Source organism: Notamacropus eugenii, chromosome 3 (assembly GCF_028372415.1).
Source record: "Notamacropus eugenii isolate mMacEug1 chromosome 3, mMacEug1.pri_v2, whole genome shotgun sequence".
Lineage (NCBI taxonomy): Eukaryota > Metazoa > Chordata > Mammalia > Diprotodontia > Macropodidae > Notamacropus > Notamacropus eugenii.
Window position 1 is genome coordinate 62,368,437 of NC_092874.1, and position 15,662 is coordinate 62,384,098.

The 15,662-nt window shown below is 34.3% G+C and overlaps 1 protein-coding gene across 14 annotated transcripts in view; it reads left to right on the plus strand.

Annotated features, from left to right (window-relative positions):
• MLLT10 (MLLT10 histone lysine methyltransferase DOT1L cofactor) overlaps positions 1-15,662 on the plus strand; it is a 259,175-nt gene that overhangs the window by 85,445 nt on the left and 158,068 nt on the right. For all 14 annotated transcript variants that reach the window (XM_072651682.1, XM_072651678.1, XM_072651677.1 and 11 more), the window contains 3 exons: positions 4,149-4,258; positions 10,376-10,479; positions 15,469-15,562. In XM_072651682.1, the coding sequence (XP_072507783.1) occupies positions 4,149-4,258; positions 10,376-10,479; positions 15,469-15,562 (308 nt within the window). The remainder of the gene's footprint in view (positions 1-4,148; positions 4,259-10,375; positions 10,480-15,468; positions 15,563-15,662) is intronic.

Genomic DNA, 15,662 nt, shown 5'->3' on the forward strand with positions numbered 1-15,662 from the left:
GTTTTCTTCCGAGGTCAATTATATCTAACTTTCATAAATTTCTATTCACCTCCTTAACTTCTTTCTTGTTTATTTTTTTGTTAGATTTATCTAGTTGTGAGAGGGGGATCTTGAGATTCCCCACTAGTGTAGTTATGTTGTCTAGTTCATCCTGTGGCTTCCTTAAGTTCTCCTCTAAGAATATGCATGGTATACCACTTGGTGCATATATGTTTAGTAATAATGTAACTTCATTATCTATAGTACCTTTTAGCAAGATGTAATTTCCTTTCTTATCTCTTTTAAATTAGTTCTATTTTTGCTTTTACTTTGTCTGACATCAGGATTACTATCCTTGCTTTTTTTACTTCAGCTGAAGCATAATATATTCTGCTCCAGCCTTTTACCTTTACTCTGTGTGTCTCCCTGTTTCAAATGTGTTTTTTGTAAACAGTATATTGTAGAATTCTGTTTTTTAATCCATTCTGCTATCCCCTTCTGTGTTATGGCAAAGTTCATCCCATTTCAGTTATGATTACTGTTTCTTTCTCTCCATCCTATTTTCTCCCCACTTTATGGTTTTCTTTTTCCTTTCTCCCTTGCCCTTCTCTCCAGAGGTTTGGTTTTGACCACTACTTCCCTTAATCTGCCCTCCCTTCTATCAGCCCGCTCTCTTTTCTCCCCTTTTCCCTTACTATTTCTTCCTTCTACCCCTTCCCTTTTCTTTCCCCTTTCCCCTCCTACTTCCTATAGGATAAGTTAGATTTCTATATCTGAATGTTATTTTGTCTTTGAGCCAAATCTGATGAGACTGAGGTTCAGACAATGCTCATCTCCCTTCCTTCTTTCCCTCTACTGTAATAGCTCTTTGCACTTGTTCACGTGATATAATTTATCCTTTTCTGCCTCCTGTTTTCCTCTTCTCCCAGTACATTCCCTTTTTACCACTTAAGTAGACTTATCATCACATTGAAGTCAACTTACACCAACGCTCTCTATGTATACCACTTCTAAATGTTTTCATTAACATACAGTTCTCAAGAGTTACAAATATTTTCCCTTGGAGGGATGTTAACAGTTTGTCCTGTTGAATAATGTGTTTTTTTCTTTCCTGTTTACCTTTTATATTTCTCTTGAGTCTTGTATTGAAGATCAGATTTTCTGTTGAACTCTGATCCCTTAATCAGGAAGTTTGGAAAATCTCCTATGTCATAGAATGTTTATCTTCTCCCCTAAAAGTTTATGCCTTTTTGCTGGGTAGTTGCTTCTTGGTTGTAATTCAAGGTCCTTTTGCCTTATGGGGTTATTATATTCCAAGATCTTTGATCTTTTAATGTAGAAGCTGCGAGGTCCTGTGTAATCTTGACTGTGGTTCTGTGATGTTTGAATTTGGTTCTTTTCAGTATTTTCTCTTTGACCCTATAATTCTAGAATTTGGCTATAATTTTCCTTCGTATTTTCAATTTGGAATCTCTTTCAGGAGGTGATTCTTTTGGTGGATTCTTTTGATGACTATTTTACCCTCTGATTCTAGGACCTCAGGGCAGTTTTTCTTGATTTCTTGAAAGATTCTGTCCAGATTTTTTTTGATCATGGCTTTCAGGTACACCTAGGGCAAGAATATCAAGGAAATCGAAAAAAAGGTCATTCAGGATTTCTCATCTAAGATGTGCAGTTAATTGCTTAATGTCTTATTTCTTTCTTAATTGTGCTCTTTATGATGAAATTATTTCACGTTAGGTAATAATTATATACTTATCCCTAAATGACCAAACCAGCTTGTGGCTGTTTAACACATAGGATATCTGCCAGCATTTCAAATATTCTCAAACTTTTGATTTAGGGATCCCCTTTACATCTTCAAAATTTTTGCTAATCTTTAGTGTTCCCTCCACTTCAATAAAGCCAATTTTTCTTAGATGACCCTTCCTTAATTTACTGTTCTTTCTGTCCCCCCAGCTCTTTGAATGCTCTATTACCTCTTCAGTACTTTGTGCTTCTTGAAAAATGAAAGAGGTCAAAGTAAAGGATATGTGTTCTCTCCTTTGACTACCCCAGAACACATGCTATTTTGCTGAGGTTGTTGGAAGCTTAATGTTAATAGAGACTGTAATATGTGTATCGGCTTTGAAAGTAGTCTCCATGGTAAGGATGGGCACTGAGGAAAAATGTGACCTGAATTCTTGTTAATATCGCAGTAGTGGTTGTCACTTGATGAGCCTGACTACCTTATGTTAGATTGCCTGGGGCTACTGCTGATGGAAATTCACTCCTTAGTAGGAAGAGCTGTGGACCAAACTAGTCCCAGTTTAAACTTAAGGGTTCAGTTGGGAATTTGGCACTTTAGAACAACCATTAAAAAAAAAAAATTTCATATAACTTTTTGTATTCTTCATTAGTTGAGGAAATGTTATATTATTTTCATCACTAAATACATTTATTATTATGTGCTTACAGGTAGGTTAGTAGTACTCTTAACTAACTGCTAGAGGGTAGCCTAGAAGTGAGACATACTTTTAGTACTTTGCTCTTCCCTTGTACCTTCCTTACTCCCTACAAAGGTATATCTTATATTCAAAACTATGATATGCAAAGAGTTGTAGGATTTTATAAATCCTTTTTTTAGTCTAATAGAATAGGCCTGGAAATGTCACCAGCAGTTTGTCATTCTTTATCCAGACACAGTTGTCTAAGTGGTGCAGTAGATAGAATGCTAGATCTGGAGTTAGGAAGACTTGAGTTCAAATCCAGCCTCAGATATTTACTAGCTGTGTGACCCTGGATAAGTCACTTCAGTTTTTCTCTGCTTCTGTTTCCTTATCTGTAAAAGGGAGATGATAATAATAGCAGATATCTCCCAGAATTGTGTGTATAAAATGAGATAATATTTGCAAGGTTCTTTGCCAACCTTAAAGCAATGTATTATTAGTTATTATTGCTATATTTCTGAAGCACTTTGGAAATCCTAAGGTGGTATGTAACTGTTACCTGTTGTCACCATCATTATTGAAAGCAGTTACAAGTAGTCATTTTTGAAATGTTGGCAGTTTTTAGTGTTGGTGTTTGGTAATTAGTGGATTATCACAAAAGATGAAGTATATTTGGATTACATGAAATTAAGAGCCTTTTGTACTAATAATATCATTGAGAAATTAAGAGAGGGTTTCAGTTGGGGAAAATCTTTTGTAAGTATCTCTGATAACATAAAGATAACTAACACAAATATGTAAGACTAACAACCATGTCTGAAAGAATAAGTAGTCGAAAGATATGAACCAGCCATTTGTCAAAAGAATTGCCAACTATTGACCATATGAGAGATTACTCTAAGTATCTAATAATAAGAAGTCCCTATAATACCTCACAATCAGGAAATTGACAAAGATGATGATGTAAGATAGGAATTGTCAGTACTGGAGTGATTATGAAAAGATATACTTATTACTAAACTTTTGAGTAGTTGTGAACTCTTCCAACCATTCTCGAAAGAAATTTGCAATTAGATTATGAAAGTGAACAAAGTTTTCATATCTTTGACCTAGAGAACCCACTGATAGTTATATAACTGAGGCAGGTCAAAGACAAATAAAAATATCCAGTATTTAATGAAATATTCATAGCAAAGAATTGGATACCAAGTAGATTTCCTGTTGATTGAAAAGTAAACAAATTTTGGGACAAGATTATAATGGAATATTAATGAATCATAAGAAATTATAAATATGAAGATTTCAGAGACGTGTTGGAAGACTTTATATCAACTCATATCTCCTTAGAGAGAAATAGGTAGAACCAGGCAAAGAGTGTACTTAGTGTAAGCAACAACATATATTGAACGAACAAAATCTCCTGAAACTAAACAATGACTATGATGATGTTTGGCCCTGAAAAACTGATGAGAAAATGCATCTTCCTTTTTTTGTAGAACCTGGGACTATAGTTGTTGAATATTACCCATACTGTCAGACTCAGATGATACGTTGGTCAGTTTTGCTTAACTGTTTTCCTCTCTCAAAACAAAGGATTTTTATTAGAAAGGGTGGCTTTTTAGGTATTTTAGATGAGAAGGATACATTCATTAATGAAGAAGATGAAAGACGAGTTAAAAATTAAAAACAAAGTTAGTGGTTTTATTTGGGTTAATGTATTTTGTTTTCCTTTCCTTTTAGGTTGGGCTCATGTTGTTTGTGCCCTGTATATTCCTGAGGTTCAGTTTGCCAATGTTTCTACAATGGAACCTATTGTATTGCAGTCTGTTCCACATGATCGTTATAATAAGGTACAGTATGTTTACTTATATGAATTCAGTTAATAATTTTTTTGCAATAATTTAATAGCATTTAGTTTTAAAATTGTAGAGTGCTTATTGAAATAAAATGTTCCAGTTCCTCGACTGAAAAGTTTGACTTTCCCAATGGACACGTAGATAAAAAACTAAATCTGTTTTGAGTGGAGCCATATTTCCATCTGTCTTAAAATCCCTAAAATACATATCCTTGGTTCAGCATTTTTGAGCTGACTGAACACTCAAACTATTGCTACCCTGATATACTTACAGATCTTACCTACTCTCATTTTCTCTTTTCCCCCTCAGCCATGTATATTTGTAAACATAGATTTCTTTTCAATTTTCAGTGAAGAAGCATATTTTCTTTACTTACTCCTTCTCACCCCAATCTTAAGGAAAAGAAGTAAAACAAAACTCTTGTACCAAATGTGCACAGTTAAACAAAACAAACTCATACATTGTCTTTGTCTACAAATATATGTCTCAATTTGTAAGGGAAAGAAAAAATTCAGAAATATTTTGAAAAGGTGCTTGTAATTAGTGATCCATAAGGTTTTAAAATATGCCTAAGTATAGACTTCCTATAAACATCTGTTTTTGCTGGGCCAATAAACTGTAAGTTCCTTTGAAGACAGGGATTGTTTTTAACTTCACATTAATTTAAACTCCACAACATCTTTTGTCCTGTTGCTGCTCATTGCTCCTCAAACTCGGTCCTAGATTATTTCTACTTATTCATGTTCTCTCCTGAATCTATGTATAGGAAGTTAAACAACTATGCTAATTAGATATAGTATTAATTCATGTTAATCCACTTTTAACTGATCCATCACTCTGGTATTACTCCTATCTAATTGATTGCCTAACTCAATGCCCATGGAAATTTTTCTAATCCTTTTCTTCTTTTCTTAAGCCTCCCAACATGCAACCCCTATTCCCAGTTGAGGATTTTATCCAGTAACTTATAAAATCAAGGTCTTTCTCTGTAACTTCCTCTTCTTCATTTCTTAGTGTTTCATGGCACCTTGACATCATTCTCCATTGTCTCCTCCTTACTTTCTAATAATGTAGTAAGGCCTTTCTTGGTAAAGCCAAACTCTTTTATTCTCCTGTGGCCTCCTTTAGTCATCATTTTTCACGCTGATTGCCCATCTTTCTTATTTCCTGGTTTCCCACATCCTTAAAAAACCATCACTAGACCCTACAGTCCCTTCAAGGTCTCCATATTGTGCTCTATTGATCTCCTGTCCCTCATGCAAAACCCTGGAAAAAGCTGTCGTCTGCAAATAGATTTGATTTTGTTTTCCAACCTTGTTCTTCTTGAGCTATCGTTTGCATTTGACTCTTTTGGCCACACTTTCTTCATGGAGCCATTCTCCTCTCTGGATTTTCTTTTGTTTCTCTTCCTACTGTTCTGGCTACTTTTTCTCATTATCCTTTCCTGGCTAATTCATATCATGCTACCTAATTGTGGGTATATTTCCTCTCTCTCTCTCTGTCTGTGTGTGGGGTGTGTGTGTGTATTCTTGATACCATCATTAACTCTTGACTTTGATTATTAACTCTTACCTTTGGTTTTTCTTCTCAAATCAGTGTATCTATTCTCACCCTTTCTCCTGAATTCCTGTTTAACATCACCAGTTATTGATTGGACTTTTCAATGTCTGGGAAACATCCGAAACTCAACACATCTAAAGGCAGAATTTGTTATCTTTTTTCAAAAAACTCTATTTTATTTTATAATTCTCTCCCTCCTTCCTCCCCTACTTAATGAGAAAGCAAGAAAAACAAAGCTTGTTGCAAATATGTATCATCATACAAGATACACTTCTTGCTTTAGCCATGTCCAGAAAAAAAAGAAAATTTGCTTCAGTTTGGACTGTGAGTCTATCACATTTCTATTTGGAGATGCATAGCATATTTTATCATTAGTTCCTTTGAAATTGTGGTTGATAACCTTTTACCACCACCCTACACCCATTCGCTATTTTTATTGAAGTCACCCATATTTATTTTATTCTTCCAGGATTGTAACCTCAGCTTTACCCGCTATTCCTCACTTTTCTTTACTCCACATTGTAGTCATTTTCTAAATCTTGCCATTTTTGTCTTCTAATAGCTCTTGTATCTGTATCCTTCTCTCAGTTCTTAACCATTATACATTATAGTTCAGGCCCTCATCAGTTCTCACTTCTCAGTTCAACTATTTTAATGGGCTCCTAATTGTTCTCTGAATCTCAAGCCTCTCCTCACTTCAATCCATCTATCCATCGCACAGCTGCCGAATTGATTTTCTTTAAGTACAAATCTGATTATGTTATTCTATTCAGCATACTCCAGTGGCTTTCTCTTGCCTCTAGGATGAAATGTATTGTGCTAGCCATGCTGTCATGCTTGAGCAAGACTGACCCCATATTGTTGAGCCATCCATTTTTGACCCTAAGTACCTGAGGCAGCAGTTTGCAAGGTATGCAAGGTTTAGGGTAAAACATTATGTAAAAATCCTTTTCAAAATAAACTCCTCATGCTCTTTCCAAAGCCACACCCACATGTCTTCCTTAGGCCTGATTTTTGTTCTTCCTACTTAATTGGTTGACTCACTGCTGAGTCCACATCTTCTTCCCAGTAACTAGAACCCATGCCTAATACCTGGTGCTTTCCTCTAGGTATAAATAATCCTGCTCTATGCCCAGCCTCCTACACCAGGAACTTCATGATCCCGCAGCCTGTGAGCCTAAATCAATTTATTGCTCATTCTGATTCCAGTAGTGATGGTATCTGTTCTTCTGTATTTCATCTGACTCTTTTGCTGACTGTCAGTGAAGAGCTCTCTTTAGTTTACTTCCTTTCCCATACTGCACTCAGATGAGCCACACTGACAGAAGTATCTGTTCCTCACATATGAAGTCTGTCTCCTGTCTTTGTGCCTGTTCCTTATTCCTCTAATATACTTCCTCTTCTTTTCCATCTCATAGGAATTCTTACTTCTTTGAGGATAGTCCCAAGTACCACCTTTTCCAGGAAGACTTTTCGTCATCTCCCCAACTACTTGGACTTTTTTATATTTTACTTTTTTGCTTGTTTATTTTGTATGCACATTTAAAGAAATTTTTTGTCTTTTTATCCCCAGCACCGAGTATAATGCATGACTCATAATATATAGTTAATGCTCATTGATAGGCTATTTTGATTAATTGGGTTGAGCCTTTCAAATCTTAGATGCCTTTTATTGGTTCTTCCCTCTTGTCTATTTGAACTTTGATCTCTGCCTTTGTGAATACTGACTGTGGTCACGCTACCATACACCAGCTAAGATGGACATCATCAGCACAGAACAGGTTTTCACCATAACAAGTACTAGGATTGTAGATTTATATCTTAAAGGGTCCTTACAGGTCATCTATTACATTCTCTTCCTTTTATAGTTAAACACACTAAAGCCCAGAGAGATGGACATATTGCCTGTAGTCAGAGAGATAATAATTTTAACAATTTTAATTCCAAATCCAGCATTAATTGTCCTCTGTCCCATATTTCTTCTGATTAACATAGTAAACTTTTTCTATCACCTAAAATAACCTGAAATCTCTCACATTCATTAGGATCTTGATTTTCATAACATGCCAGTGAAAGTAATCACATTTTTACTCAGCTTTATTTACTTAATTCTAAATTGGGTAAGTAGTAACAAAAGCAAATGTTCATATTTATAAGCAAAATAAAAAGATGATTATACCTAAAATTCTGAGGTCGTTACTGAAAATTTATTTTTTAAAATTTATTTATAATTAAAATTATTTATTAATAAAGTTTAAATAAAAAGTTGATTTTTTTTAAAGTTATTTATTAGCTTTTGGTAAAGTGGCATATACCTCATCTATTTTCATGTCTGCTTTGATTTCTTTATTTCTGGGCATTTTTTTCTGCAGAATTTGTTGCTGTTATGATTTTTTTGGTAATTGCAATAAGTTAGTATATTGATCTGATCCAGTTTCTTCATTTTGCATTGTTTCCTATCATTCTTACTACATATTTCTTTTTATTTTACATATTAATAATGTTTATTTTACAATAATATTCCATTATTCTCACATAGCAGCTTTTTTGTCCATTTACTGCTAATAATTGGACACATGGCATTTCTACTTTTTTTGCTAATAATCATAGTGTTACAGTTACTCACCTCTTTGTTTGCATCACTGTTGTACCTAATTCTTTTAACTTCCCTAGAATTCTATATTTTATTAGTTACACAGCAGACTTCACTTAAAAAAGAAGTTTCTATTCCCCCCCATGCCCACCTCTGCAGCAAGTTAGAGTATTTGTAGGGTTGATGCTAATAAGTGAGTTAGCAAAAAGAAAAGCAACAATAGGACTAGAATTTTGAGAGCTAGGATGAAATTCACAAATCTTCCATATCAACAGCTCTTAACCTAGAGCTTGTAAACTTTTTTTTTTTTTTAACAGATATTTTGATAACTGCATTTCAGTATAAGTGACTTTCTTTGCAATCCTACTTATTTAATTTTATTAAAACAGTATTCTGAGAAGGGATGCATAGGCTTCACTCTACTTCTAAAGGGATCCATGGTGCAAAAAAAGTTGAGTCCTTGCTCTGTTGCCAGAAACACTTTTTTCACATTAGATTCACTTAGAGATTATAGAAATTGGGTACTTTAATAATTTAGAGATAACTGTATCCTTGTATATTGCTGTGGTTGCTAAAAAAAAGAATTGGATTGAAGTCTGCTCCACCATTTAACAGCTGTTTGAATTTGGCAAATTATTTAAGTCCTCCATTTCCTCATGTGCTAAATGAGAATAATAGTATTTGCATTATTTAGTTCATAAGGTTATTGAAATACTAAATATCAGTTCTTAGTTTTGTAGCTCTAACACACTATATAAATGTGTTATGAATGGAATAAATGACATCACCAGCAGATAAATTAAAGAGCGAGATTCTAGGAGAGACATTCTTGGTTGGCTGCTAATCACTTAGGCTGTTTTTCTAAAGTAAATTAATGAGAACTTTACGTAGACCAAGCTCTAAAGTTATGGTTACTTTTCTTTAGAAAGTAATAAAACTTGAAATGATATAAATGGAACCTAATTTTCTTTAAAAATGGCTGCATAATAAAAATTTACCTTTCTGATCAATTTTAATAGAAATAATCACTATTAAGTATACCTGTGATTATGAAATCAATTTAGCAAAAGTTTTTTGAGTTCCTAAAATTGTAGGGAACTGCAAGGTGCTAGAGTCACAAAAACAAAACTCTCTCTGATCCTAAGGCATTTTTATATTTTATAGGAGAAATACAACAGGAAGATGATGTAGTGTAGAAAAAAGAACACTGGCTTTGGAGTTGACAACTTTGGTTCAAATCCTTCCTCAAACTAATTGCTGGTGTTTTTCATTGGTCACATCCCAGGTTCTTAGTTCCCTTGTGAGAGATTTGGACTAGTGGACCATTTAGATTCCTTCCAGGTCTAAATCTGTGATGTTAATATAAACGAGTAGATCACTGGAAAATAATTTTGAGAGTGAGCAAGTACTTATTCTTGGGGTAAGGTGGAGGTCCAGAAAAGGTCTCTTAAAAGGAGGTAGCATCTGAACTGTGCTTTGAAGGGATTCCCTCAGGTGTAATGGAGGATAGAGCATCTCAGACACTTTAGACAGAAATTAAAGTCAGGAAGTGCCATGTTAATACTCTTCTTAGTGCTACCTTTAGATGCTTTCCTAAAGCCCAGAGAAAACGATGTTTGCTTTGTGTTTATCATTCCCTGGAATTACAGATAATCAAAATTACCTTCTGGTAAGTCTCTTTCAGAACTGTGGAGCACAGTGCTGATGAATTGTATCATACCATGGTATAAATTGGAATAGATGAAGCAGTTATTATTTACCTCAAAAATCATCACAGCTGCTTTGTAATTGTCAGGGTTCCACAATAGTTCTGTTTACTAATTTAATTTTTTTAAAGATGTTAATACTTGATTTGAATGAAATGAATCTGTTTGAGAAATATTTACCAAACATGGTTGAGACTCTTGAAATATTTTGCTGCAATTTTGCATTGTCATTTTCTTTTTTTCTTTAAAAAGACTTGCTACATTTGTGATGAACAAGGAAGAGAGAGCAAAGCTGCTACAGGTGCTTGCATGACATGTAATAAGCATGGATGTCGACAAGCTTTCCATGTAACCTGGTAAGTATTTTACATGAATATTTTTGAAGTGCAGAGAAGTAAGAAAGTAAATCTGTGGAAAAAAAAGATAACTTAGATAATGAAAAATTATTCACAGTGTTAGGGGTAGGTTTTATATCCACACTATTTGTATAAAAATTATTATTGCCATTTTGAGTATTTAGGTAGGTAATTTTAGCATGAATATTCAGGTGGGTAGTCTTGGGCTCAGGTACGCAATTTCCTTTTTGCATCTAGCTTCTAGTTACCAATCTAAACCTCAAAGCTACAAAAATGTATTTGAAAGATGTGAAGTTTGGAATGTCACTGCACAGAAGATAGCCACAGAGCTTTAGTATGATTTTCTAAAACCTAAAATTATTACTAAATATAAATGCCATGTAAGATAAAATATGGTTTAAAAATACAATTTGTAAAGACCAGAGACAGTCCTTAGAGGAAGTATCCAAGGTGGGATTAAGAGGGAAGTTAAGATGGTTTTTTTTTTTGGATTGGTGCCAAGAGATAGATTGCATCATGAAGTGTCAACATTCTGTGATAAACCACTTGTAGTTGTTGATCATTAGGGCATTTCACTGGAGAGCTCTTTCTCAGTTGTTATTGATAATGAACCAGAGAGACACTTCCATTCTCCTTTCTGTTTGATGACATAGAAATATTATTCACCTAGTTTTGTTATCTATTCATATCTCCATCTTTACTATAAAAGTACAATGAAAGAGTGATTGTCAAATACTTTAGCAAAATCTAAGTAAACTGTATCTAAAGCAGGGGTTCTTAAATCTAAGGTCTGTGAACTTTGTTGTTTTTTTTTATTTTGATAACTGTTTAAGTATAGTTTCTTTTTTAATGTAATGTGTTTTTGTGCATTTAAAAACATTGTTGTGAGAAATAGTCTGTTGGCTTCTTCAAATTCCAAAAAGAGCCTATGACACAAAAAAAGTTGAGAACCCCTCATCTAAACACTGATTTACTAGTGTAACAATGTTATCAGAAAAGGTAATGAGTTTAGTCTGTTCATTTTTTCTTCCTTTTTTCAGTCTTTTCATTTTTTTCTTCCTTTTTTAAACTAAATTTATTTATTTTTAGTTTTCAACATTCACTTCCATAAGATTTTGAGTTCCAAATTGTCTCCCCATCTCTCCCCTCCCACCCCAAGATGGCATGTCATTTGATATAGACTCTACACATATGTTCATATTAAATCTGTTTTCACATTAATCATGTCGTGAAGAACAATTAGAACCAGTGGGACAAACTGTGAGAAAGAAAAAACCAACAAAAAGAGAGCAAATAATATGCTTCGCTCTGTATTCAGACTCCATAAGTCTTTTTCTGGATGTGGACAGCATTTTCCATCATGAGTCTTTTGGAATTGTCTTAGATCCTTGCATTTCTGAGAAGGACAAAGTTGGTCAAAGTTAGTCATTGCACAATGTGGCTGTTACTGTATACAATGTTCTGGTTCTGCTCACTTGACACAGCATCAGTTCGTAGAAGTCTTCCCAGGTTTTTCTGAAGTCTGCCTGCTCATCATTTCTCATAATATAATAGTATTCCATTACATTCATATACCACAACTTGTTCAGTCATTCCCCAGTTGATGATCATTTCCAATTCTTGGCCACCACAAAAAGAACTGTTATAAATATTTTTGTACATGTGGCTCCTTTTCCCATTTCTATGATCTCTTTGGGATATAGCCCTAGAAATGGCATTTGGGTCAAAGGATATGCATAGTCTTATATATTCCAAATTGTTCTCCAAAAGGTTTGGATCAGTTCACAACCCCACCAAAAATGTGTTAGTGTTACAGTTTTCCTACATCTTCTCCTATATTTATCATATTTTCTTGTTTTGTCATATTAGCTAATTTGATAGGTCTGATGTGTACATCAGAGTTGTTTTGATTGGCATTTCTCAGTAGTGATTTAGTGTATTTTTTCACATGACTGTAGATAGCTTTAGTCTGTTCATTTTTTAGAAACTTTTATTAGTGGTTCATAAATGATCAACAAATGTGAATATTTTCATATTCAAGGAAAGCCAGAAAAGGTGTATAAAACTGTGAACCTATTACAGCCTATTTTAAAAATATATGCAAAATTTAATGTGTTAATATTAACATTTCCCTACTTGTCTGCGTACTCTTTTGTACTTTATTACTTTGTTCTGTTTTGTTTTATATCTTAGATGTTTTCTTAATGTTCTTTTCTATGTTGAATCACTGTTACTATTCACCCAAGCTACAGCTTTTCCTCAGACCAAATAAAAGCCCTTGCTTCTAGAATTGTTCCTTATTAAGCCATGTGAACTTTTTGTTGTTCTTCCTTTCTTGTGTGTTCATTAACCATTCCTTTAATATTATCATCTAGAATTTTTCTAGGAATCAAGGTCTAGATCTATTAACCTATAGTTATTAGTGTCTCCTTTTTTTTTTTTTTTTTTCAATCTTGACAATAATTGTTTTTCCTGAAGCCCATGGTATCTCATTCTCCCTAATGATCTTTGGATCACTGGCAGTGACCAGGCAAGCAAACTTACCTGTTTGCTGTTTTATTACCCAGAAGTATTGATGTGGCTGAGGTGACTTAAACTCATCAGTCAGCTAGATGCTTTCGTACTGTATCATTTGTTATTGTAGTAGCCTCTAGTAGCCATTTTCTATTACTTTTCTTGGTAGAGAAAACAAGTAAAACAATTTAGTCAGTTTTCTCTTTATTATTTTTTTTAATATTCTATCCCTCCTTATCTGCTTTTGATCTTCTTCTCTTTTCCCAGTATAGTTAAAACTGTACCACTTCCCCACCCTTTTTTCCATGTGATCTCTAGCTTTCCTCAATATCCTTACCTCATAATGAACTTCAGCACTCATGGGAAGATGATACTATGCTTTTTATTCAACTGTTGCTACTTTCTTCAATCTTCTGTGTATACCTTCTAAAGTTGGTTGGTTAATGTTGGTTGACTTGTTTAGACAATTCCCCTGTTTTCCTTCAAACTGCAGTGCTTTCTTGTGTTTTTCAAAATTGCTCATTTAAGAACTTCCCATCCTTTCTGGGCTCATCACCCTGGACAATTTTACTCCATGGGATAACACTTGTCTTTCCTGTGGATTCTTTGAAATCTGCTTTGCTCAAAATCCAAGGATCACACATCATACATTCCTGGCTTTCATCTTTTTCTGTATCTCAGATTCAAGAAGGAATGAGGGATATGGACACTTTCTTCCATGATTCACATAAGCTTTACCCCAGCCGTCAGTTTTCTCATTTGGTGAAAATGGATTTCAGAGTAGACATTTTCCTTTTTGCAGTCTATATTTCAAAGAACTAAATGACTGTAAAACAAGTGAAGGGATTGTTAAATACCCTGCTTTGGGCCAAGAGAGTATTCTCTACAGAACTTTGATATTTAAAATTTCCTATCACTCTCATATCATGTTGTGCTTATCACATTTATGTCTGTTTTCTTAATTCATCTTCTTCCTCTTTCTGCTCAGGTAATCTTAAGTGTGTGCTCTCAGATGACAAAGTCATTTTCTGCCTCTCTTGATCTTGACTCAAATGATTATCAGCCCCCTACAGCACCCTGCCAATCCATTCTAGTTCCCAAATTTCTTCATATGGAGTCTGTATACACAGTCTTTGTTCTGCCTTTTCTTTTACCTGTTCTATTTCTTATGAATAGGGCATACTGCCAGACTTGTAGTGCATTATGAGTCTCCTTGATATCCATGAGGTAACATTAGTTTGCTCGGGGTTAGTGTCACTATTTCATCGACATGTTACTCTTGGTTCATTTGTACATAGATATCTGAGGCCATGAATTTTATTGCCGGTTCCATCCTTGCCTTTTTTGAAAAGATCAGATGGTTCCATTTGGCCAGAAGCACAACATTAACGCTTGCACCAGAATATGGATTTAGAGTTGGAGTAACTTTTAGAGGTCATCTCATCTAACCTCTTCATTTTTACAGATAAGGAGATTTCTGCTCAGAGAGGTTAAATAATTCACACTTGGTCATACAGCACTCTTTCTACCACATTATGCTAAGGATAGGTTTAATTCAGTTGTTTAGTTATTGACATTGATTTTACTGTTTCTGAATATCATCATACAGTAGTAGAAAGCCTGTGTCTTTCTTGCATTAAATGTGATAAAATTTAGACTATGGTTTCTGATGATTGCTGTTAAACTAGGAAAGAATATTGTTTACTAAGGATTCTGCTTAACCTTTCTAAATAAACGCTTTGTGTTAGAGCATGGTGGATGAGATAAACATAAGTTGCTTTACTTTCATTAAAGAGTACTGAAAGGAATTTCCAGAGCCAAAAAAAGTTACTGCATCTGTGTTGAGCAGGACAGTGGAGTGGTGAGATGTTGCCATCATGTTAATTTCTTCACCATGCCAAAAAATAAAATTTAAATATATTTAGACTCCCCCACCCCCATTTTCACTTTCAAAAAAACCAGAGTGTTAAGTATTCATGAACAGAGTAATCCCATCCCATTTTCTGTGGTTACATTCCTAGAAAATTGCACAGTTACGAACTACAGGAAGTTAAACCCTAAGCCTGAACATCCAGTGGATATTGTGGATGAGAACATACTGAGCTGAAGAGAGAGATTCATTGGGACTTTTGGGAGGTGGGTGCTTGGCAAGAAGGGGAGAAAGAGAAGGAAGGAATGGAACAGGAAAAGGGAGGTAAAGGATGTTAGAACAGTATGGTGAGCATTTAACATTTTTGTTGCAAGGGCTGGATTTAAACTTTAAATCTGTGGCTTCTTAAGAGCTTTTTCAGTTCTTTGCAGTTCATGGCAAAAGTGAATTGTATCTATTCAAATGTAGACTAAGGGGATTATTTTCTCTCTAGAATAGAGCAGGAATATATTAAAAAATCTTTTGTGCCTTCTGCAGAATTTGACGTATAAGGATATTATTGTGGTTTGAATGTTTTTTTTTATATTTTTGGCTTTTATTTTCAGTGCCCAGTTTGCAGGACTCCTTTGTGAAGAAGAAGGTAATGGGGCAGATAATGTCCAATACTGTGGCTACTGTAAATACCATTTTAGTAAGCTGGTAAGAATTTATCTTACATTTCATATGAAAGTTAAAATGTTTTGTTTTGAGAGTAAGTGTATTGTTTAGAAAAGTTTTTCTTTTTCTGTAAATAAAATAG